At 34.7% G+C, this 25,725-nt stretch overlaps 1 protein-coding gene across 2 annotated transcripts in view; it reads left to right on the top strand.

Annotated features, from left to right (window-relative positions):
• The window catches only part of ZMYM2 (zinc finger MYM-type containing 2), a 106,550-nt gene that overhangs the window by 43,304 nt on the left and 37,521 nt on the right, over positions 1-25,725 (top strand). For both annotated transcript variants that reach the window (XM_086715483.1, XM_025923485.2), the window contains 6 exons: positions 10,471-10,542; positions 14,437-14,587; positions 15,295-15,410; positions 18,269-18,385; positions 20,566-20,716; positions 23,498-23,670. In XM_086715483.1, the coding sequence (XP_086571609.1) occupies positions 10,471-10,542; positions 14,437-14,587; positions 15,295-15,410; positions 18,269-18,385; positions 20,566-20,716; positions 23,498-23,670 (780 nt within the window). The remainder of the gene's footprint in view (positions 1-10,470; positions 10,543-14,436; positions 14,588-15,294; positions 15,411-18,268; positions 18,386-20,565; positions 20,717-23,497; positions 23,671-25,725) is intronic.

Raw genomic sequence — 25,725 nt, 5'->3', positions numbered from 1 at the left:
TTGCTGGAAATAGTATAGTGGAAAGTAAACATAGATCCTGCTTTCATAGGATTTTCATTGAGGTGGCATACTTCAAATTCATTAGTGTAAGGATCAGACTAATTATAATCTTCCAAGACCTCCCTGTCATATTTGATGTTGATGATTATGTTGCATTTATTATCTTCTGATACATGGAAGGTTTGGTTAAGAGTGCTAGCTTTAGTTAGTTGGCCTGTGTTAAAATCCTGGCCCCACCAGTCATCTATGTCCTGGGCAAATTATTTAACCTCCTTTGGTCTTGCCTCATTTCACCATGTGTAAAGTTGTGGAAGTAGCAATCCCTGTCGCATAGTGTTATTAAAACGTGAAATCTGAGCCTCCTTGATTTTTAAGATCCTACTTCAAGAAACTGAACGTTACCAATTCAGCCCCTTTGTGTCCTCTCCCAGTGACTTTCCCCTTCTACCTCTTTAAAGATAACCACTGTCTTTGACTTCTAACATAGTGTGACTTTTTATAAAGTTTATTAAGTAATGATATCCTACCATGTTATAAATAACTGTGTTTGGATGCTTATAAAAATTTTTGCCGTGTAAAATTTTTATTTTTTTAATTTGGTTTTAAGAATCTTTTTTTAAAGTTTATTTATTTATTTTGAGAGAGATAGAGAGTGAGCAGGGAGGGGCAGAGTGAGAGGGAGAGAGAAAAATCCCAAGCAGGCCCCACTCATCCTGGAGCCCCAACTTGGGGCTCAATCTCAACGATTGTGAGATCATGACCTGAGCCACCCAGACACCCGTAATGTAAAATTTTTAATTATTTTCAAATTAAAAATTTTTTTTTCTTTTTATTGTTTCTGAATTTTGTTTCACATACTTTCCTTACTCCCAGAGTATAAAGGAATGCTTTTCTTATTTTCTTTCTAATGTTTGCAAGCCTTCATTTTAATATTTAAATCTTTAATGCATGTAAGGGAATTTATTCTGGTATATTGTTAAATTATGGGTCAAATATTTTTTCCATCCAAATGACTGTCATTGAGAATCAGCATCTTTATGTCAAAATATCCCATTATAGAACAAGGGATTTCATTCTGTTAGATCAGTTCTTATTAAACTTATTCATAAATACTTTATCTTTTTGTTACTATTTTAAATGAGGTTTTCTCTTCCATTATTGTGTGTGTATATGTATATGTACATATATGTAGGTACCTATATGTATGCCTACATATATTTTTAAATTGATTTTAAATGGCTGCTGTCTAACTAAATCATCATTATTGGTTGATTTTCTTGGATTTTTGGCTAAGTCATCGTATCATCTGCAAGTAGAGAAAGTTTAGATCTTCCTTTACATTTCTTATTCCCATTATTATTTTGTCTTGCATAATGGCTTTCCTAATAACTCCAGTAGAGTTATAAAGAGTGGAAGTATCTTTTTGTTTTTCCAGTGGGAATGCCTTTGGTATTTCCTCATTAAATTATTTGGCTTTAGGGTTGAGGTCAATATATATTAAATATATTAAAGAAGTACCCACTGATTTTTGTTTTATTAAGTATTTCACCGAAAATGAATGTTGAGTTTTGAAGGTTTTCAGTGTCTATGGAAGTGTTTGTGATTTCTTCCCTCCTTTAAATCTATTAATATGTGACTTTTTGTAATGAATTTCCTAAACCATGTAACCATTCTTGCATTGCTAGAATAAGCCATACCAGGTCATTGTTATATTTTAAATGTTTAGTTGGAACTGTTAATATTTTATTTAGTATTTCCCCATTAGTATTCATAAGTGACATCATGTTTAATTTTTGGGGGGATGCATTCTTTAAGATATCAATAGGATATTTATTTTAAAAAATGCTTGAGTAAAATTCAAATCCATACATGCTTAAAACAATAAAAATGAAAATAAATGAATTAAATATTCAACTCAAGGGGCGCCTGGGTGGCGCAGTCGGTTAAGCGTCCGACTTCAGCCAGGTCACGATCTCGCGGTCCGTGAGTTCGAGCCCCGCGTCGGGCTCTGGGCTGATGGCTCAGAGCCTGGAGCCTGTTTCTGATTCTGTGTCTCCCTCTCTCTCTGCACCTCGCCCGTTCATGCTCTGTCTCTCTCTGTCCCAAAAATAAATAAAAAAAAAAAAAAAAAAAAAAAAAAAAAATATTCAACTCAAAAAGTTGTAAAAAGAACAAACTAAAAGGAGAAGAAAGAAATAAAGGTAAAAGTAGAAATTAATGAGTTAAGAAATAAAAACAGTACCAAAATAATTCAGAATACTGCTTCTATGATAAATCAGGTCTGTGAAAAACTAGACCAACTGATCATCATCTAATCAGGAAAAGAGGCTTAAAAAATGGGTAAATTCACAAAAATAAGTGACAAGGTAGACTGAAGCATCAAAACAGAGGAAGTTGAAGAAAATCAATCATAAGGGACTACTTTGCAGCTTTATATAAAAATACTGACAACCCAGACTGAGTAATTTTCTGTGAAAATAATTTTTTTGTGTGTGTGAAAATCTAATTTACCTAAATTGACCCAGATGATACAGTAAAGCAGAGAATCTCCCTAGAAGAAATAGAGATAGTTATCCGTGAACTAACCCACAAGGAGAAACAGACTCAGATGGTTTCATAGGAAGATTCCATCAGATTTAAACTAGGTAATCTGAGTGCTATTTTAAATCATTCCAGAGCATAAAAAAGGTGTAAAATAACTTGAAATTTTTTTTTTAATTGTGATAAATATATATAACCGAATTTCCAATTGTTCTGAAACATTTTTAAGTATACAGTTTAGTGGCATTAATTGCATTCATAATGTGCAACCATTGCCTCTATTTTCAAAACTTTGCAATGACCCAAACAGAAACTGACAAGCCAGTAACTCCTCATTTTCTCCTACCTCCCTGATCCCTGGTAATCTCTAATCTTCTTTGTGTCTTTATGAATTTGCCTATTCTAGATATTTCATATACTTGAAATCATACATTACTTTGTCCTTTTGTGTCTGGTTTATTTCACTTAAACATTTGTTTTTTATTATAATCATCTCAGTAGGTGTGGGGTGGTATCTCCGGTTCTCATTTGCATTTCTGTGATTAGTAATGCTGTAGAGCATATTTCCATGTGCTTATGGACAATTTGTGTATCTTTGAAAGTATTGAATCCCTTTGCCCGTTTTGATTGAATTGCATTATTTTTCCTTTTATTTTTCAATTGTAGTAGTTTTTTATATGTTCTGAATATTAATCCCTTATTTGACATATGGTTGCAGATGTCATCTCCTGTGTGTTGCCTTTCTGCTTTTTTGATAATGTCATCTAAATGTACAAAAATTTTGATGTTAATAAAGTCCAGTTAACCTCTTTTTTCCTTGTTGATTATGTTTTTGGTCCATACCTAAGAATTTGTTTGCAAAATCAAAAGTTAAGATGGTTTATCCCTATGTTTTCTTCAAGACGTTTATGGTTTTAACTCATGTTTAGGTCTTTGGTCCATTTTGAATTAATTTTTGTTTAGGATATGAGACAGGCATCCAGCTTCTTTCTTTTGTATGTGGAAATACAGTTGTCTCAGCAGCATCATCTGTTGAAAAGAGTATTGTTTCTCCCATGGAATGGACTTATTATACTTGTGAAATATTAATTGACCATAGATGAGTAGGTTTATTTCTGGACTCTCATTGGATATTCCATTCATCTACGTGTCTGTTCTTATGCAAGAACCACACTATTATGATAATTGTGTAGTAAGTTTTGAAATTAGGAAATGAGTCTTCCAACTTTGTTGTTCTTTAGAGATTGTTTGGATATTCTAGACTCATTGCAATGTTATGTGTATTGGAGGATTAGCTTTTCCATTTCTCCAGAAGAGGCTATTAGAATTTTGATAGTGATTGCATTGAACCTGTAGATTGCTTTGGGTACTATTGACATTTCAACAGTGTTAAATCTTCCTGGCTGTGGATATGGGTTGTCTTCCTATTTATTTAGACCTTTCTTAATTTCTCTTAGCAGTTTTTTCATAGTTTTCAGTGTACAAGTCTTCCATTTTCTTGGATATATTTATTTCTAGGCATTTTATTTTTAACACAATTGTTAATGTAATTGCTTTATTAATTTCCCTTTCAGATTGTACATTGCTAGTGTTTAGAAATACAAGTGATATTTAAGTGTTGATCTTGTACCCTGCAACTTTGTTGAATTTGTTTTTTAGCTCTAGTAGCTTTATTGTGGATCCCTTGGAATTTTTCCCATCTAGTTATGTCATGTGCAAATAGTAGTAGTTTTACCTCTTTGTTTCTAATTTGGTTGCCTTTTATTTCTTTTTCCTAAATGTTTTGGCTAGAACTTTCACTATTTTATTGACTAGAAGAAGTGACGAAATTGAGCATCCTTGTTTTGCTTCTAATCTTGGAAGAAAAGCCATCTATCTTTGACCATTGAGTCTGATGCTAGTTGTGGGTTGTTCATACATGGCATTTATTATGTCGCAGTACTTTTCTAATATTCTTAGTTTGTTGAGTGTTTTAGTCATAAAAGTATGTTGGATTTTGTCAAACTTCTTTACCGTTTGATTATCATGTGGTTTTTGCCTTCATTATATTCATGTGGTTTATTACATTTCATTATTTTACGTTGAACCACTCTTTGCATTACTAAGATAAACCCCACTTGACTGTGTTGTATAATACTTTCAGTATGCTGCTGAATTTGCTTAACGTTTAACCTCTTAAATTTATATCTAATTTAAGCTGGTAACAACTTAATTGGCATTTAAGAATTCTGCTCCTGTAGGGGCTTCTGGGTGGCACAGTTAAGTGTCTGACTCTTGGTTTCATCTCAGGTCATGATCTTGCAGTTTGTGAGTTTAAGCCCCACGTTGGGCTCTGAGCTGCCAGTGTGGAGCCTGCTTGGGATTCTCTTCCTCTCTCCTTCCCTCCGCCCACCCCCCTTTCTCATAAACTTAAAAAAAAAAAAAAAAAAAAAAAAAGGAACTCTGCTCCTGCTCCTGTATAGCTCCAGCCCCATTTATGTTACAATAAATTACATCTTAAACATTGTTTGCACAGTAACAGGTTTACAGTTATGTTTTGTACATTTGTCCTTAAAATCATGTAGGATGTAAAAAGTGGATTTATAAGCTAAAGTACTCCAGTACTACGTTTTATATTTGCCCATGTAGTGTTTTTTTTTTTTTAATTTTTTTAACATTTATTTATTTTTGAGACAGAGAGAGACAGAGCATGAACGGGGGAGGGGCAGAGAGAGGGAGACACAGAATCTGAGGGGCGCCTGGGTGGCGCAGTCGGTTAAGCGTCCGACTTCAGCCAGGTCACGATCTCGCGGTCCGTGAGTTCGAGCCCCGCGTCGGGCTCTGGGCTGATGGCTCAGAGTCTGGAGCCTGTTTCCGATTCTCTGTCTCCCTCTCTCTCTGCCCCTCCCCCGTTCATGCTCTGTCTCTCTCTGTCCCCAAAATAAATAAACGTTGAAAAAAAAAAAAATAATCTGAAGCAGGCTCCAGGCTCCGAGCTGTCAGCACAGAGCCCGACGTGGGGCTTGAACTCACAGACCGCGAGATTATGACCTGAGCCAAAGTCGGCCGCTCAACCGACTGAGCTACCCAGGCGCCCCTGCTAAAGAGTCTTATTTGTTCACTCTGTTACTGTCTAGTTTCCTTTCCATTTCAGCCTAAATCTTCGACTGTCTTTAACAATTCTTTAGAGTAGGTCTGGTGGTAACAAATTCCCACAGTTTTTTATTTGATATGTCTTTATTTGTCCTTCATGTTTGGATAACAGTTTTGCCGGGTATAATATTTTTGTTTGAAAGTTTTTTTTCTTTCAGCATTTTATATATGTCCTCTCACTGCCTTTTGGCTTCCATGGTCTCTGATGAGAAATTGGTGGAAAATCTTACTGAGGTTTCTTTGTACTTGATAAGTAGCTTGCCTCTTGCTACTGAAGATTCTCTGTGTCTTTCAACAGTTTGATTATAATTTGTACTGTTGTGTGTCTTTTTGAGTTTATCCTACTTATAATTTGTTGTGCTTTTCAGGTTTGTGGATTTCTTTATGATCATCAAATTTATGAAGTTTTCAGCCATTGTTAAAATAAAAATTTGCTTGTTCTCTCTATTCTTTTAGAGCTGTCATAATGTACATGTTAGTCTGCTTAATTTGTCCTATAGGTTCTTTAGACTTTGTTCACTTTTTTTTTTTTTTTTTCATTTTCTTTCTGTTCTTTAGACTATATTTAATTTCAATTTTGGCCTTAGTACTGCTGGTGAAAGTTTGACTCTGCTAGTTCTCATCTTGATGGGTAGGTGACAAGGTACCTTGTTACTTTCTGATAGGTTAAGAAGTTCAGGCTCCCTACTTGACCTTTTCTTATGTCACCCTAGCTGGGTTGCTGGTGTGGGGTACCTCATTATAGCCAGGCAAAGGTGGAGTCTAGGCTTTCTACTTGTCCTTTCTAGTGTGGGTGGGGTTGGTGCCACATTGCTCCTGTGGTGTTTGGGTTGAGTTGGAGGGTCTGTTGACTGAAAGTTTTCTGTCCTTCTAGGTTGTAATTCCAGTTGTATTTCTCGTATAGCTGTGTCGTTTCTGTTGCTGGTTTTAAGATTTTTTTCCTTTGTTTTTATTTTTATCCAAATTTTAATGTTATTTAAAATTTTTCAGAAATTTGACTCTGATATATTGTGATTCCCTCAGTTTATCCTTCCTGGGGTTTGCTCAGCTTCTATCTGTAGGCTTATATCTTCTGCCTAGTTTGCAGTGTTTTCAGACATTTTTTTGAGAACTTTTTCAGCCTTATCCTCTTTTTCCTCTCCTTCCAGGACTCTAGTGATTTGAAAGTTAAATATTTGTTACAGTCTTACAGATCCCTGAGGCTCTGTTCTTTTTTATTTTTTCCACCCAAGCCTGTTTTCTTTCTATTCAGATTGGATAATTTCTGTATTTTCCATCACTGATTCTTTCCTCTGTCTTTGTTCTGCTATTTGTTGTTTTTTTCTTGTTGTTTACTAATAATTTTTTTTAGAATGGTTTTAGTGTTATAGAAAAATTAAGATAGTACAGTGTTCTCATGGTAAGGTCTTCTGTTGACACCTTAAATTAGTAAGGTAATATTTGTTACATTTACTGAACTGGCATTATGGAAAGTCCATAGTTTATTTGGATTTCCTTCACTTAAAAAAAAAAAAAGTTTATTTATTTTTGAGAGAGACAGAGTATGAGCAGGGGAGGGGAAGAGAGAGAGGGAGACAGAATCTTGAAGCAAGCTCCAGGCTCTGAGCTGTTAGCACAGAGCCCAATGCAGGGCTTGAACTCATGGACCGTGAGATCATGAACTGAGCTGAAATCGGATGCTTAACTGGCCCACCCATCCAGGTGCCCATGGATTTCCTTAACTTTCATATAATGTCTTTTTTCTGTTCTAGGATCGTATCTAGAGTACCACATTATACTCAGTAATCATGAAACCTTAGGGTAGTCTTGGTTGTGACATTTTCTCATAGTTTTGTTTTTAATGGCCTTAACAGTTTTTAGGATTTAGGTATATTGTAAAATGCCTTTCTATTGGAATTTGATGTTTTCTCCTCATTAGATTGTAGCTGTAGGTTTTTAGGAGGAATGTCACAGATGTGTTTACCTTTTACAGTTTTGATGTTTTCAGCATATCATAAGGGTTCTCCTATCAACATGATTTAAAATGACTGCTGAAGTTGATGTTTATCATCTTGCGGCAGTAGCATTTGTCCGGATTCTCCGTTGTAAAGCCCGCCTCCTCCCATTTCCATGTTGTATTCTTGAAAATGAAGTCACTGTCTCCTTTAGGGTGGAGTATACAGTTACTAGGGCTTTTTCTGCATAAGAGATTTGTCTTTTCTCTTACATTTATTACTTTATTCAGTCATTTATTAATATCAGTAGGGACTCCTGGATCACATGGCAACAAAAGGCAAAAGAAAAACAATTCAGTTTCTTTTCAGTTTACAGCCCATTGACAAGTCCTTGAGACAGGCAGAGTGACCTTCCTCTAGGAATTCAACTGACTCAATATTAATACTTTAGCTTAACATTAGCCTGCCTCCAGGATCCTAGAAGTCTCCTTTAACATGTAAAAATTCCTTTGGAAGCTTCCTTTTATCTCTACCCCCAAGATGTATGTTAGTAATCATCCTCCAAGCTTATGTCTCCATGATATTTATCTGAAAGGTCTCCTGACTAAGGTTTTACTAGACCATAGTAAATGACCTTTTCCTAACAACAGCTGGCTACTAGCCCCTCAAGGTTCCAGAAACCTTGCTTCCAAACTTAGAGTCTTATGTTATCCCTAACTCCCTCCCGGCTTGAAAGTGTATAATCAGCCACTCCTCACAACTCCAGTGCAGCTCTTTCTGCCCTCGGGTCCTATCCCTGTGCTTTAATAAAACCAACTTTATAGGGGTGCTTGGGCGGCTCAGTTGGTTAAGCATCCGAACTCTTGATTTTGGCTCAGGTCATGATCTCGTGGTTTGTGAAATTGAGCCCTGTTTCAGGCTCTACGCTGACAGAGCGTTGTCTGCTTGGGATTCTTCTCTCCCTCTGTCTTTACTGTTCCCTGTTCCTGCTCTTGCTTTCTCTCTCTCTCTCTCTCTCACAATAAATAAACATTAAAAAAAAACAAACAGAAACACCCCTTTTGCACCAAAGACACCTCAAGAATTCTTTCTTGACTGTTTGCTGCTAAACCCCAACGTTATCACATCAATGGGTATTTTATAATTTGGGGCTATAGTAAAATACAGGTTTCTTTTGTTAATCAAAATTTTCTAGCTTTGGCCATTGGGAGCATTTTCACTTGATTCCTGTTTTCTTTTGACATATCTTATATATCCATTGATTTTTTAAATGTCTGTTAATAGTTTTTTTCAGTCTAGAATTTCCATTTGGTTCTTTATATCTTCTTCTCTTTTGATGAGAATTTCTATTTTTCATTGCTAAATATTTTTATTCTTTATTGAAGCATTTTTATCATGGCTGTTGGGGCACCTTGGTGGCTCAGTGGGTTGAGTGTCTGACTCCTGATTTCAGCTGATTTCCTGATTTCCTGATCTTGTGGTTCATATGATCAAGCCCTGCATTGGGCTCTGTGCTGACAGCACTGAATCTGCTTGAGATTCTCCCTCTCTCTCTCAAAATAAATATTTAAAAAATCTTTGTCATATAATTCTCACATTTCTGTACTTTCTATGTTAGCATCTACTAATTATCCTTTTCCATTTAAATTGTTGTTTTTGTGGTTTTTGGTAGGATTCATGATTGATTGATCGATCGATCGATTGATTGATTTTGTTAGAAGCCTGGAAATTTGGGGTATTATGTTGTTATATTCTGGATCTTATTTAAACCTTCTGCTTTAGCTGGCTTTATTTGACACTGCTGTGGCAGGAGTATGAAGGCCTCAGTATTGCCAGGTGCAGGTAGAAATCCAGGCTCTCCACTTGGCCTCTGTTGACACCCATGAGGTGGGAAGAGCTCCTTGTTACCTTGGAGAGGAGGGTAGGAGTTCTGGCTCCCCTCTGGGCTTTGATGGATCCACCCTAACTGGGAAGAGTAGGAATATCTTCTCACTGCTCTTCACCTAGCCTCTATTGACACCAAATGATCCTATTCTAGTGGGTATAGAAAATACTCTTTATACTGTCGTTAAATAAAATAAAAATTATTTTAAAAATGTTTCATCTTTCATTCTATAAGATATCATTTTCATGTTTAATTCATATATTGCATGTTGATAATTTACAAGTAAGCAAATGGAAATCCATGCATACTGTGTTACTTGATAAAAGGACACAGACATTTTTGGAGAGCCCTACACATGATGCTGTAGTGAATGTCTTTTCCTATAGCCTGGGGAAACTGAAATTGAGTGGTGATCTTATCCTTGCCTTCCCCTCCCCTTTTGACCTTTGTCTCTAACATTTTAACTTGGCTACTATTGTTGTTTATGCCCCCCTTGGTGAATTAGTTTCTGGAATATACTGATACAGGTAATTAATAATTTAGATCCTGGCAGCAGAGATTGTATGATACTTAACACTTCTCTTCCAGTATTTTATTTTCCATTTTCTTGCATAGTATTTTGATTTTAATGGAAAGCAGGATGCTTTTCTGCAAGGAATAAAGGTGTAAATTCGTATGTGCTGTAAGCTGTCACGTGTTCTGAAAAGAGTTTCCAAAACAACCCATTTGCCGATAATGAAAACTGTAACTACATACTTTCCAAATCACTTCATTTAGAATGCTTTGAGGTACCAGAGGCTGTAATGAGATCTTACAATACATTGTCGCCTAAGAGAAATAAGTAATTTTTCTTTTTGGCTATGTCAGAATAGAGGCAAGTCAAGTCTAAGGGTCTGTCGATAATTTGTTACCTGTTGTTGTATTATTTTATTATCAAATGAGGTTTTTTTCCTATAAAGTCTTAAAATCTTTTTTCAGGTAGGTAGCCATCCAAGCTTCCTGAAGGAGGTTCGAGATCACATGCAGGACTCTTTCTTAATGCAGCCTGAGGTAAGCAGGAATGTGTCTCTGGTTAAGCCCTTGAGAATTCCCTATACTGCTTTACTGTCTTTATTACGTATCTGAAAAATCACGGGCATTTTAAAGTATTATGTTAAAATTTATGAACTTAAAATATGTCAGATGATGATTGTTTTCTTATGTTATTCTAGGCAAACTTTATTTCACTAAACTTTACATGTATTTTCTTGTGGTATGCTTGTTTGCTTTTAGGTATTTGTTATGAAAAATTATTTCCAGATAAAATTTAGGCACAGTACCTTGTCTACAATAGGCACTTAAATTTAAGGTATAAAAGTCCCTTTTGTGCCTACTTCAAAGATATTACAAACCTTTATTTCATAAAAATTTCCAAATTCATATTCCTTAATCCAGATGAATAAGTTGGTGTATAAATTAATATGTGAATGATAAATGTATACAACTAATAGTAACTGTAGTACAAGGAATTTCATATTGAGATAATGCTGCTATATGATTAATCTGTAGACCTTATTTGAATTTTAAAATATTGATGTCCCTTATGTAAATGAAAAACAATTATTTCTTGTTTAGGATCAAGTCTAGGATCATAGGCCATTCATTATTTCTCTAAAAATGTGTATCTTTTTCCCTCCCTCTTCTTCTGAGACCCGACTTCCAGATATATTAGATTTCCTGCTATTGTTCCATGGTCCGTGTGGCTCTTGTATTTATTGGTTTTCTTTCTTTTTTTTCTTCTTCATTTTGGACAGTGTTTACTGTGTCTTTAATTTTACTAATCTTTTCTAATCAACTGTGAGTCCCATGTGGTGTGTTTTACATCTTAGCTCTTGTATTTCTCATCTCTGGAAGTTCCATATGGGTCTTTTTTATATCTTCTTTTCCTTGCCTCATTATGTTCGTGTTTTCCTCTACCGATTTCTTGAATATATCAGCATATTTATCATAGCGCTTTTAACATTTTGCCTACTATTTTCATAGCTGTCATTTCTAGATGTTTCCACAGCTTGATTTTTTTTAATTTCTACATAATGAGTTATATTCTGTTTTGTGGAATGTTTAAAAGCCATTGTTTCATATATTTGGTATAGTTTTCTAGTTTTTAAAAGTGGGAGGTTAAATCCAGCCCCTGATACTCCTATCATGGCTGGAGTGGAAGTCCCGTCTGCTTTAATCTGATATAGTTCCCTAGTCTTTGTCTTTCATGACATTGACATTTTTGAATCCTATAGGACATTTCATAGAGTGCCCTCAGTGTCAAGTAGATTAAACCTTTATCTCTTGAGTACCTTCCCACGTGGTTCACCGACTTGGTCAAAATGTAGTCAAAGAAATGTATTAATTAACATGTAAAAGGAAAAATTAAAGGGAAGTTTTAAAATCATGTGATGATTAATTTTGGTGTGCATATGGAATTGGTTAAACTTGAAATGTAAGGCACCATTTTTCAATGAGTATACTGAAAATGAACCAATCTGCCATAAACTCCCCATTATATTTACCTTTTGCCTTACCAATATCTCGTTTTAATTAGTTCTACCTTAATTCTTTTACACTGAATTTATAAGTAGGTTTATTTTCTCCCATGCCCGAATGAGGAATATAATAATGGTGAATTTGTTACAGTTAATTTTGTTTTAAAAATCACTCAATGTATAATTTATAGGATGAATGAAACTTAAATGATTATTTTGATTGTTTACATATAAAACAGAAAACATGGCATGAACGGATATCCTTTTTTTTGCTAATGTTCTTTCATTAAGTGAGTCCTTTTATTTTTGATGTAGTGGTGGCTGTGAAAGTGGCTGTGTTAAAATATTTTCAATATTAATGATTCTATCTTTCTGATAGTACTTTCTCATTCTCTTCAGATAAAAGTATTTGTCAGTGTGGACCAGTTGCTTAGCTCCTTGTTTACTTGACCCAATTCAACTGGTCTACTTTTTATTGGTACGTCTTAAAACTTACTAATTACTTAACCATTCTGCCAATAAAATTATTGTCAACTTGAAGGATGTTTCTAATAAGTTAAAACAAAAATCTAATCTGAGATTAGATTAGATGGTTGTACTTCATTTATATTGGTAAAAGAAATCTTTATGGGTGCTGCTACATGCAGGTCTTGTACAAACATCTACTGAGAGCTACTTGGCTTTATCTCTCTATAATCCTGTGATCTAATGGCAAGTGTCCTGATAATTTTAGTATTCCTAATTTGTACTGTGGTGCCAGATTTTAAACATTCTTTTTTTCTTTCATTGTTTTATTGATGTTTTCTTTTATCCTTTCCCCATTATAAAAATTTAAATTATCATATAGGCCTCAGGAAAATATTTTGTCATTTCAAACAGAAACCAGCATTCTCCTCTTTGTAACATTGGGAGAGTCATAATTAGATTTAATAGGTTTGCAGCTATTCTTTTTTGTTCCTTGTTACCATTCTTTTGCTGTTGATAAGTATTTCCTTTTGCAGTCTGTCAGATGTTGAAGAAGGAGTTGATTTCTACTTTGAAAAGTAAAACTTAGGACTTATGTTGAAGTAATATGAGACTTAAATAAATGAGGAGTAGACAGTGTTGGTTACTTTCTTACAGTACCAGAATGCATATAACATACATTCCTGGCACATAAACAGCTCTGTTTTTTTTAATACCTCTTCTGTTTGTTGCATGCTAAGAAAGTTTTTTTCTTTCTTTGATGTGGATGTTAGTTATTTGTTTTGGTTATTTTCCCTTCAACTTACTACCTTTATTTCCTAAAATCCTGTGGCGCTCATGAAATTTGTCCATGCAATTTACCCATTTTGTTATTTTTGGCCTGCTTGTTATCTTCCCTGATGTCTATTTATCAGTCATCTATCCGTGGAATATTTTAAGGCCTTTTAATATCATATTGTACTGAATGCTTTGGGGTATGATGAGGAGAAATAATCTCAACACCGGGTAGAAAGGTGGATACAATTATTTTGCAACACGATACGTGATACTTGATCTAAGTAGTTATGATGATTGTATAACCACTCAGAAGACAGCTCAAATACAAGTTGCACCTATCGCTTTTCCGTATGTTTGATTTCTAATGTGACTATTTGTGTTTTTCATATAAACATACCAGTTCATCTGAATTGTATTTTTGTAAGACTCTATATTTCAGTAATACTGCTTTTGTCTAGTAATTTTCAACGTGTACCTCCTTTAGTCTTACCACCATGTATTTTACCTTGTTGCTTTGAATTAGTGTTGGCAAATATTCACTCTTGCCAGAAGGATTGACTATTCTTATCTGTGGACTAATTATTAGCTTTAGTTAATAGCCCAAAATCATGTTGAATGACTTTGTTTTAGTTAAAAAAAATTTTAAATACAGTGTTTTGTGGTTGAATGAGGTTTTAAATGTAGAATACAAAGGTATGGTTAATTGGTTTTAAGAGAAGTTCCATAAGTTTTTGGGACAGCAGCACAGCTCAGTGCAAAAAGTATTTAACATCAGACTTTTCTCTGAAGGACCATAGTCATTTGATTATTAAGGCTTACATTTTATAGACACATTTAATTTCTTCTGTCAGATGACAAAGAAGTGTGTCATGGTCAGTAGAAAACACTGTGTCTTTGTTGTTTTCAGTTTTTACTTAAGTATATATAGGGATTCTGTTAAACTAATTAATAGGGGGAAAAAATCCAGTTTTTGAAAGAGACTTAGCTGAGATCATTACTTTTGTTTGAACCTAATTTAGATGCATTGCAGTTAACAGTTTGCATCCAGATGAAGATTTCTGACCCACTAAACCTGATTAGAGATTAACAGAATTATTTTGCAGAGAGAAAAGGTGTACTGAAAAATAGAATTTTTTTCTAATTAAATTGTGATTTTCTTAATTTTCTTTTTTGTTTCAAATTTTAGAAATACGGAAAACTGACCACTTGTACTGGTTGCCGAACACAGTGCAGGTTTTTTGATATGACTCAGTGTATAGGTCCTAATGGATATATGGAGCCATATTGTTCAACTGCTTGCATGAACAGTCACAAGACAAAATATGCAAAATCACAAAGTAAGTTTCAGGTATTTGGAAAGTTAAAAAACTTTAATAACATGACTAATTTCTTAACTGCACTTTCCCTTTAACTTTGTTTTTATACTTGTTTTTAACTGCATAAACTATTTTTATTCATCACATTAAACTTTCTTACTGCAGACTTCTTAAAAATTTTTTTTTTAATATTTATTTTTGACAGAGAGACAGAGTGTGATCAGGGGAGGGGCAGAGAGAGGGAGACACAGACTCTTAAGCAGGCTCCAAGCTCTGAGCTGTCAGCACAGAGCCCACATCGGGGCTCGAATTCACGAACTGCGAGAACATGACCTGAGCTGAAGTCAGATGCTTAACTGACTGAGCCACCCACATGCTCCCACTGCACACTTTTTTAGTGGTTTTTAACCATTCCATATATCTTTCATTTTCTTCAATTTAAAGTGATTGGTGAAGTTCTGTCCATGGCTGCATTCTTAGCAAAATTGTTTTTCCCTCAGAGATTAAAACTGAGATTGTTTCATATATCCATGTTTGTTTTAGAGATACGATATTGGACTCTTTATAACAGTATATTTTAAGGTGGACATGATCTTGGAAATTTATTTTAATAAAAGAATAGTTTACAGAAGGTTCCATTAAAAATTACTCTCAGAGGTCAAGTAGGATTTGTTTTTAGGCTTTTATTACTTTATAAAGAAATCAGATATGTACTTTTTCTCTCCTAGGTTTGGGAATTATTTGCCATTTTTGTAAGCGAAACTCCTTACCTCAATATCAAGCCACAATGCCTGATGGGAAACTGTATAACTTCTGCAATTCCAGTTGTGTGGCTAAATTTCAGGTTTGTTACTTATTTTGGATCTTTCCCACTCCCAACAAAATACACACGGGAAATAAACAGTGTAATATGCTTCATCTTTATTTAATATGTTAAATTGCGTGTTGTTTGTTGAGGGCCAGACTGCAGGCGGAGGTCATAGGGTCACGGTAATAGACATGGCTGCAGATGCTTACAGTGTGGCATGGAGACTCTGATTGACTTTTCAGTTGTTATTTATAGAACAGACTTGAAGGAAAATAAGTTTTAGTATAATTGAGCGCGATGCCTGATGTGTACTATTTTCTTAGTGGTTTCAATAACGTGACTCTGAAGGAGACTTCTGTTTTATGATAAAACAAAAAACTATGACAAAACTATGACCAACATGAACAAAACATACGACAACTATTTGTCAGAAATCTGCCAGTTAAAAAGGGGATTGGACTTGTTACAGTGGGCCCTAATTTAGTACAAAATCAGTTTAGGGAGACCTTTTTCATTTTTGTAAAGGTAAAGAACTTTCTGGCATACTTCTTCAAAGTTGGGGTTACGGATAATTTCAGAAGATGTATTACTGGAAGTGTTCGGACTTAAACTGACCACTGGGAGGGAATAGTTGAAAATGGGATTCAGCACTAGTTAAGTGGCATGAGTAGGTTTACTTATGTGAAAAATTCAAAGTGTTGTTGAAATACTTGTGAATACTTGAAATATGTATGAAATACCTATGTGAAAAATTCAAAGATTCAATCCAGTACATAAAGTGATGCTTCATGATAGTGAATCTTCCAGCAGTTCCACAATGTTGTAGGTACTGTATTCTGCATTATATAGCCTGAAAATGTAGTCTCTTAAGTACGTGACCGTAGTTGTAATCATTATTATCATTTAAATTCAGGTGGTTTTTAATTCAACCAGGTAAATGTTGTTTTTGTTAATAGTTATATCCTCCACTGAGTTAAGTTTATAAGCCATATTCATAACTAAACTTTTATTTTGGAAGCTGGGATCGTGGCAATTGAGAAATCCTTTAGAGTGGTAAAATACTGCTTCTGACCTGGCTTTTCCAAAACTAGAAATTAAGGAATAAGGAAGGATTAATTAGATGAGAGAATGACAGAGTCTTTGACATGCTGCTTCTCAGACTTCACCTTTCTGTATTACTTTTTGATGTTTGAAGTGTTAGTGGAAAATGTTTTTTAAAAAATGTTTTCAGTACTTTTTTCATTTAACTGAAACTTGTATTGCCCATGATTTGATGAGACCACTCATATATGTACATTGTATGTACATCGTATCTTGTAAATACTTAATGTGGCTTCTTATAGCCGGATAAGCCTGTAAGCAGCCTCCTCACTATAACGGCGTAAAGTAGTACAAAGTTGACAAATAGACAAGCAGCATTTTTTTCCTTTCTCTGTATCTTAAAGCAAACCATAGATTTTGAGCTTTATGTCTTTATTAGATGTTTTTCCATTTCAAAATAAGGTAATAGGATAGTATTTCATTTGTTTTGAAAGAATACTTTAATGGACTTGCAGTTTTTTTGAAGTGAAGTGTAAGGACACTTGCTGGTTTTTATGTAAAAAATGTATTCACCTGATGGTTACTGTCTTAAATCTGCATGTTTTATTTTTTCACAAATCTTGATTGTGTTGTGTGTTGTATGTTGTATGCAGAAGTTTTAAGAAATGTTTAAAAAACATCTTTTTTTAGATGTTTACTTATTTATTTTGAGAGAGTGCACACGCGTGCATGCGAGCAGGGAAGAGACAGAGAGAGAGGGTGAGAGAGAGAATCCCAAGCCTGTCACGGGGCTTGATTTCACAAACTGAGATCATGACATGAGCCGAAACCAAGAGTCAGATGCTAAACCTAGTCACCCACACGCCCCATATTTTTTTTAAATAATTTTTTTTTCCTCTCCTAACTGCCACCCTGAAAAAAATTTAACTTTAATATATTCTGAAGATTATATATGCCATGTAATATATTAGGGAATGAAGATTACAGCATCCTCACCACTCACGTTAGAAACTCAAGCAAAACTTTTAAAACCCATCTATGCTTATATCTTTTCCTATTCTGTAAGTTGTTTGAACTTTTAAAAATGCCATAAAATTAAGACTATTGTTATCAATACCAGTCTGTTCATCTTTCCCCCCTGCCTAACTTTGTAAAAGAAATGACCAATTTAAAAAGGTGACCAATGTCACCTTTTACAAAGGTGTAAAAGAAATGACCAATTTAAAAGGGCTGTTTTCCCTGATGGAATTGGAATAAAAATGATAGCAATATTGCATGTGGGACAAATTACTACTTAAACTAGGAGCTAGGCTTTTTTAAAGATTTAATTACTAGTTCAAAACTTGGTGAACTTAACTCTTATTTGCTTACATTTTCTTAAAGAGAAAAAAATCATACTTGAACTGTATGGTATTTTGTCCTTTTTCATATTATTTTAAATAAGTAAAGTAATCCTGTAGTAAAAGAATTTGTTTCATAAAACTTAACTGTACTAGTGTAGTCTTTATTTATTTGGTTATAATGTTTTATTTTTGAGAGAGAGAACACAAGTGGGGGAGGGACAGAGGATCTGAAGCAGGCTTTGCACTGACAGCAGAGAGCCTGATGGGGAGCTTGAACTCATGAACTGTGAGCTCATGACCTGAGCTGAAGTCGGTGCTCAACCTACTAAGCCTCCCAGGTGCCTCACTAGTGTCATTTTTAAAGACAAAATTGAGAAATGTAATTTTATGTGTTAAGGAAATATTTAAGCAAAATACTGTTTTCTGGACATAGTCAATATTTGACAGTAGTTACAAATAAAAATTCTAAAATCTGTGTCAGGCTCAGAATGTTTTTATTCTTTGTTTTAGGCTCTAAGTATGCAGTCATCTTCCAATGGCCAGTTTGTAGCTCCAAGTGATATTCAGTTGAAATGCAACTATTGCAAAAATTCCTTTTGTTCAAAGCCAGAAATCCTGGAATGGGAGGTAAGTTCAATTTTGTTATGTATATTATCTTGCTTAAATGAGAGTATAGTAAACTAATAATGGTGTTTCAATTTGAGGATCTATTTCTTAGTGTATAGGGATTCTTCAGAATTTGTGATGATTGAATACTTTCTTATGGGAATAGCATCGACAAAGGACATGTTTATTTTTAGGTCAAACAAAAATTATTGAAGTCATATTCATATATTGACATTATGTTTGTGATAGTGTATGGAATGTTACTCTGTTTAGCTACATATCTGGAACATCTGTTTGTACCGTGTTTTTTCATTTTTACTCTCATCCTTATAAATATTGTCTTTGAACTGTAATATCTTGTATTGCCTGCTACCTGTAGAAATTAAAATTTGTTAGTCACTTAACATATTGTCATTTAACATTATATAATTGTCTTAATAAAAGAATCCTAATATAAATTTATTTTATTTTCCCTTCTCATCACTCTTGCTTTCACCAGTTTGACATATATTTTTGCCATTAGTAAAGTCCTATCGTTATTGTTTATTTAAATAAGGGAACAGTGATGGATGGATGGATGGATGGATGGATGGATGGATGGATGGATGGGTGGGTGGGTGGACGGAAGGATTAACAGACAGGTGGACCTGGCTGAACATTGCTTTCTTGATCAGTGTTCACCCTTGGCCATTCTTTCTTTTCTCCTTTTTTGATGGCATGGAATATGTAACAAAATGGTGTATAAGACATTAGTATTAACAATAAATTGCTCTTGAACCAAAATTTGTTAGTGGCTATTGGCAGTCACTCAGTATCTGAGTCTTAGGAGAAAGGTGTAACCAGAACGTGACTACATGAATACTAAAGTATTCTGGGAATCTGAAATTTCATTGTTTTAAATTTAGTCCCTAGAAAATGGTTTAGTTTGTTAATTTGTTTGGTGCTTTCTCAAGAGCACTTAAACCAATTCTTGGAGACTGTTGTTGGTACCCAGTGATGACTTTTAGTGACTGTAACTCTCTCTAAATCATAACAGGAAAAATGTTGAAGGCCTAGTAAGAATAAAGGAATGGTGGGGAATGAGGAAAGAAATCCATAAGCAAGCACATGGAATAATATCATATAGGGAATAAAGATCCTGCCTAAACTGAATTTTGATCATACTAGATGAAATGGAGATCCTTTCTGTCGATCTCCATGTTAGAACTACCTGGCTTTTGTAGTCTTGCTGTTGATTTTATTTACATGAAGGTTAAGTATTAGGAGGAGTTAATAAACATTGTCTATCAAACTGAATTAGAGTTGAGCCATTCCCTCAGGTGATTGAGAATTCAGAGGCTTTGTTCTTCTCATTCCATGGTTGGCAGTTGTGGTTTCTTTGTTGCTGTTTTTCCTCTTATAAGTTAGATGTCCATGATGGGGCAATTTTCCACTGATGATTGCCTTACTACTTGAGTTGCTTCCTAGACTCTTTCACCTTCCTTATCTTGGTCTTCAGCTATCTTTGCCAGGCGTTAGGTAGATAGATTAGACCTAGTCTGTATCCTTCATAATAACAAAGGGGAAAAGGTGCTGCCCTGTAAATTTTAACTTGATTGTGTTTGGCTGAATATTTGGAGAGTGTAGCTCTGGCTTTATAGGTTTGGGGCCAGGAGAAGTAACTAATTATACTAACCTAGCTCCATTCAAGGGAACCAACTGAGTCTCAGGTTTAGCAGCATACTTACGATGGCCCCAAATGAATACTTTATCCATCATAGGTCTGTGATAGGAATGTGATTGAGTCTGCTTGGCTGTACCTATGAAGAATATTTCTTTTTGAGTGAAACTGGTGTTAATGTCATATTTCTCATCTTTTCTTAGTTTACCCATGTTTTATCTTTCATTGTTTTCTACCCATTAATCCCGTTCCCTTAGCAGCACCAGACTGCCATCTTGTTTTAGTGGTACCTTTACTATTTTACTGAGTAATTTTGGGGTAGTTAATGGTATTGAAGTTTGTGGAATTATGTCTAAATATAGCAGTGAATTAGTTAAATTAGCTGTCTGTGGCCTATTGAAAATGTGTCCCCAGGGATTATCAATCACATTAACTAGGTAAATGATTTAAGTTTATTTCTGTAAAAGTGGCTTGTTTATTTCTTAAACTTGTTCTTGAGGTGGTTGTCATATACTTACCAAGGTTCCCATTGTGCATTTAGAACAAAGTGCATCAATTCTGCAGCAAAACTTGTTCAGATGACTATAAGAAGTTGCATTGCATAGTTACATATTGCGAATACTGTCAAGAGGAGAAGACTCTTCATGAAACAGTAAATTTCTCTGGCGTTAAGAGACCTTTCTGTAGTGAAGGCAAGTGTATATACAGTGTTGTTCATAACTTTTATTAATATTTAATGTTAATTTTGTGCCAAAATATTCTCAAATATATTAACTACGTATGTCCAGGGCAGCTGTGCAATTTTAGTGTAGCTGAACAAAAAAATTGAATTTGATTTTCTACTGACTTGTTTTGTTATTTTTATTTGTAGACCTCTGGGCCTCAAGGTGTTTTATCTCTAAAAATTTGATAACCTTTTTTCCATTAAAAGGAAGTCTTGAAAATAAAAACATTATCATATGTCAAATCTAAGCATAGAAAATGTGATCTGAAAGTTGATTTTCCAAGTGGAATAGAATTATTTTCCTTTGGGTTCGTTTCCCTGCCCAGCTTACTGCCTAGCCTACAGAGATTTTCTGTATACCAGAAAGAAAATCATATGTGGCATTACTACAGTGGAAACATACTTTTAGGTTTTAAACAGGCAAACACTGGCTCTTACTATTGTATATTCAAGAATTCTTTTTCTTCTCATTTGCACCTTTGCTGCTCTGGTGCCAGGCAGCTGATTATAGAAATGAACTCCTGTTCTTGATTCTGATTGTCCAGAGATAGGAACCAGGATTGTAACTATGGATTTGGGGCTCTTGGTTATTATTACTTTCCCCCCCAAGTGACACATTCTTGCTCTACACTGGCTTTCACTTTCTATTCTTTCTTTGGTCCTAGGCACTGAACTCTCGCAGCTGTTCTATCTGCTGTCCTCATCTGTGTTTCCTAGTTAGATTCCACTCCTCCCCCCGGATCCATGTTTTATATGGTTTTCTACTGTTAGGGGCAAGAAAAAGGTTGGAGAGTCCTCTAAGTGCCAGCAGTAGTGAATGACCAAAAGCCCAGAAGATTATCTGTCCATTCAGTTAGTGTCTTCATCTAATATGTTATACATTTCACATAATAAGATTATGTATAAAAGAGGGTATTGCTTATAAAACAAGGCATTCCTGTTTTTATAGGTTTAATTGAGTACATTTCACCTGGAATGAGAAAGGTAAACATGTTTACTGTTAAGATCACAGCTGTGATGAAAAGTGACATAATGTTTCACTGAAAAGATTGATTCTTTATTTTGCTCATTATACCTGAATTTGTATGCATTGACAATCTTTAGTGATTCATTAAGTCTGAACATACTGGTGTTGATGGCTAATATACCCATACGTGATCTTGTATCCTTTAGATAATGTAGATTTTACTAAAATGAATAGACAATAGCAGCGGATAGAGAATTGACATTAAAGAGAATTTTCTTTTTTTTTTTTTTTTTTAATTTTTTTTTCAACGTTTATTTATTTTTGGGACAGAGAGAGACAGAGCATGAACAGGGGAGGGGCAGAGAGAGAGGGAGACACAGAATCGGAAACAGGCTCCAGGCTCTGAGCCATCAGCCCAGAACCTGACGCGGGGCTCGAACTCACGGACCGCGAGATCGTGACCTGGCTGAAGTCGGACGCTTAACCGACTGCGCCACCCAGGCGCCCCTAAAGAGAATTTTCAATTAGAGGGACTTCTATCTTTAGGCAATAAAAGTTTCAAAAGGATGCGTGTCTTTTTCCTGTTCAGTAATCTATTTTGTGCTTTCTCTGACTACACCTAGTTCTCTGCTGGAACATGGCAGAAATAACAAAACATGTAATACCTGATACTACCATCAAAATCTAATTAGAAAGATAAAGCCTTAATAAGGTAAAATATTAAAAAGACTTAAATTTCAAGATAACAGAAAAGAAGTCATAGGACAGTACATAAATAATTGCCAAATAAAGTAATAGAAAAACAATTAACAGTTTGAGTTCACAGATAAGAAGGATCACTTAAAACTAGGTTAGAGTACAGAGTTTGTGGAGAAGGCGTAATTTGAGCTCCTTATTAGTATGGGTAGGATTTCAGTAGATATGAGTGCATGGGCATTCTTAGGTGGCACAGCATGAGTAAAAGTATGGAAACTTTTTTAATTCTTTTTTTTTTTAAGTGTATTTTTGAGAGAGAGAGAGTATGAGTGGGGGAGAGGCAGAGAGAGAGAGGGAGGAGAATCCCAAGTAGGCTCTACATTTCTAGCATAGAGCCTGATGCAGGGCTTGACCCACGAACCATGAGATCATGACCTGAGCTGAAATTAAGAGTCAGACACTTGACTGACTGAGCCATCCAGGCGCCCCAAAACTTTAACAGAGATATTATAGAGATTAAGGCTGATACGTGAAAACACTTAAACTGCTGCATTCATGTAATAGACAAAGGAAATACTTATTAATAAGAGTAACAACGTTTTCTCTAAACAAGTCTATATACCACTTTTCCTTTTCTGAAGGTCCTGGTAGGTTGACAGAAAGGTAAGGCTAGAAATTTTGGCTAAAATGCCTACTTAGCTGAGTATATCTTTATGTTTACTCAGTGCTTCTCAACAGTCTACATTGTTTCATTTCTCTAATGCCTATTTGTGGTGTGTTTGCTGTATGATACTTCTATTTAAATAGAGCAAACAAAATAGTTATGAGGCATTGCTAGATTTGAAAGTCTTAGAACATTAATTATTTGAATTCACATGAGATCTAATAAAGTATTCCATATTCTGTTTCAATATTTACAGGTTGCTGATCATACTAGATTTCAGTTTTGGTCAGGAGAAAAGAGGACTTTATATGCAAACTTATAGACTCTCCTATAAAGCTAATGAACTATTTGACCTCTAAGTACTTTCTTAATGTGTTTTTGTTTGTTTGTTTGTTTGAATATGAAAACCTTGTGTTTTTCAGGCTGCAAACTATTGTATAAACAAGATTTTGCACGACGTTTAGGACTGAGATGTGTTACTTGCAACTATTGCTCTCAGCTGTGTAAGAAGGGAGCAACTAAAGAACTTGATGGTGTCGTGAGAGATTTCTGTAGTGAAGACTGCTGTAAGAAATTTCAGGATTGGTACTACAAGGCAAGTAACTAAAATTTTTTATTACAGCAGCTGCTTTAACCAATCTTTGATAAGACATTACAGTTATTATCATTACACTTATGGTAGCTTATGTATTTAAAAAATGTGCACACATTAAGCTTAGCCCAGATTCATTAAATTCATTTTATGGAATTCATTAAAATTTTTATCATTTCAGTTTTTCTTTATAACTTGAATAGCATTTTTACTTGTTTTATAACTTAGCTATTCCCCAAAACTAGGATATAGCTTTGTTTTCAGCAAAACAATCTTTGTTTTCATTTTAAACTATATTGCTTAAACAAAATAGATTATTTCTTTAAAATTTGTTGGGTCTTTATTTCACCAAATAGAAACTTTTTTTTTTTTAATGTTTGTTTATTTTTGAGAAAGAGAACAGGGGAGGGGCAGAGAAAGAGGGGGGGGGGGACAGAGGATCTGAAGCAGGCTCTGTGCTGTCAGCAGACAGCCTGATGTGGGGCTTGAACTCACAAACCGTGATATCATGAGCTGAGCCGAAGTCAGACACTTAACCAACTGAGCTGCCCAGGCACCCCACAAATAGAAGTATTTTTGATGAACATGATCAGTGTTGAACAGTAGCAGGTAATTGTTTTAGGTACTTATGATGTGTTTTGGAACACTTTGTTCTTTTTTACCTTTTAAATTGTCAAATTGAAAAGACACTATATGAATAGAGACCAAAAATATTTAATTTGAAACTGTGAATAAGTGTGTGTGTGTGTGTGTGTGTGTGTGTGTGTGTGTCTGTCTGTCTTATTAAAATCTACTTCTAGAAGAGTGAAGATAAGTCACTTGTTGTCCGCTGTATTTTTTTCTATATAAGAAAAATGAGTGTATATTTGAGCTTTGTTTAGTCAGATATTACCCAAGAAAACGTTATTAGTTCATATGTCCGTAACAAGGAAAACCATGTCAATGTTAAAACTTCATTATAGTTGCACTTCTAAAGCATGTGAAGACAGACATCATCATAACTTCAAAACTGAAATATTGCTAAAAGAAATAAATAGTAAAATGGCTGAAACATATAGAATATTATTTAGTTCACTTAGTGCAAGTGATTATCGTTAAATGATACTATTTAGGAGAATTCTTGGTGTAGTTCTTGAATGTCTACAGCTCAACATATTAAGTAACATTTTTTAAATAAAAAGAAGATACTTTCCAAGTTGTAAGAGTTGTGGAGGCTAAGAATTTTGGTGCACTTCATTATTTTACTGTTGCTTCTGACTAATTTAAGTCTTAAAGTTAAGGTTCAAATTTTAGAAACACACAGGACAGGGGCGCAAAGGTGGCTCAGTAAGTTGAGTGTCCGACTTCGGCTCAGGTCATGATCTCTGGGTTCGTGAGCTTGAGCCCTGCATCGGGCTCTGTGCTGACAGCTCAGAGCCTGGATTCTGCTTCGGATTCTGTGTGTCCCTCTCTCTTTGCCCTCCCCTGCTTATGGTCTCTCGCTCTCTCACTCTCGTTCTCAAAAATAAACATTTTCAAACATTAAAAAAAAAAAAAGAAACATACAGGCCAAACATACTAACACCCTCTAACATGCATTTCTTTTAGTCTAAACCAACCTCTTATTTTGTTATAGACAGTGGCAATTTTGAGAACAATCGCTCATAATGTTACTTTAGTACCTTTAAAACCTCAATTTTAGTTTAGCACACGTGAACACTGTCCACTGTTTAGGAGGTTTTATTTTTGAAAATTCGTTTTGGGTAACCTCAAAACAGTAAAGTGGCTACAGATGGGAGAATTCCATTTTATTCTTACGGTTACCTTTTTGATAATTTATTTTATAGTTTGAGAGGCAAAGTTGTTACCATGTGATAATGATGATTTCTCTGTTATTTCACTGTATAAATTTCTGCTTAATTGTGAATCCAAACCTGTTATTAAAAAAATTTTTTTTTTTTTTGGAGGATTTTGTTTTTTGTTCAAAAGACACTGACAGTATTTCTCTGTTTGGCTTCTTTCTTTGAATGAATTCTTGTTTTCCTTTTATATTAAAATAGAGAAATCTTTTGGTGGGTT

The sequence above is a fragment of the Puma concolor genome, chromosome A1 (assembly GCF_028749965.1).
Source record: "Puma concolor isolate L17-30 chromosome A1, mPumCon1.1.hap2, whole genome shotgun sequence".
NCBI lineage: Eukaryota > Metazoa > Chordata > Mammalia > Carnivora > Felidae > Puma > Puma concolor.
The sequence above is the reverse complement of the archived record's forward strand: the minus strand, read 5'-3'. Positions and strand labels throughout refer to the sequence as shown.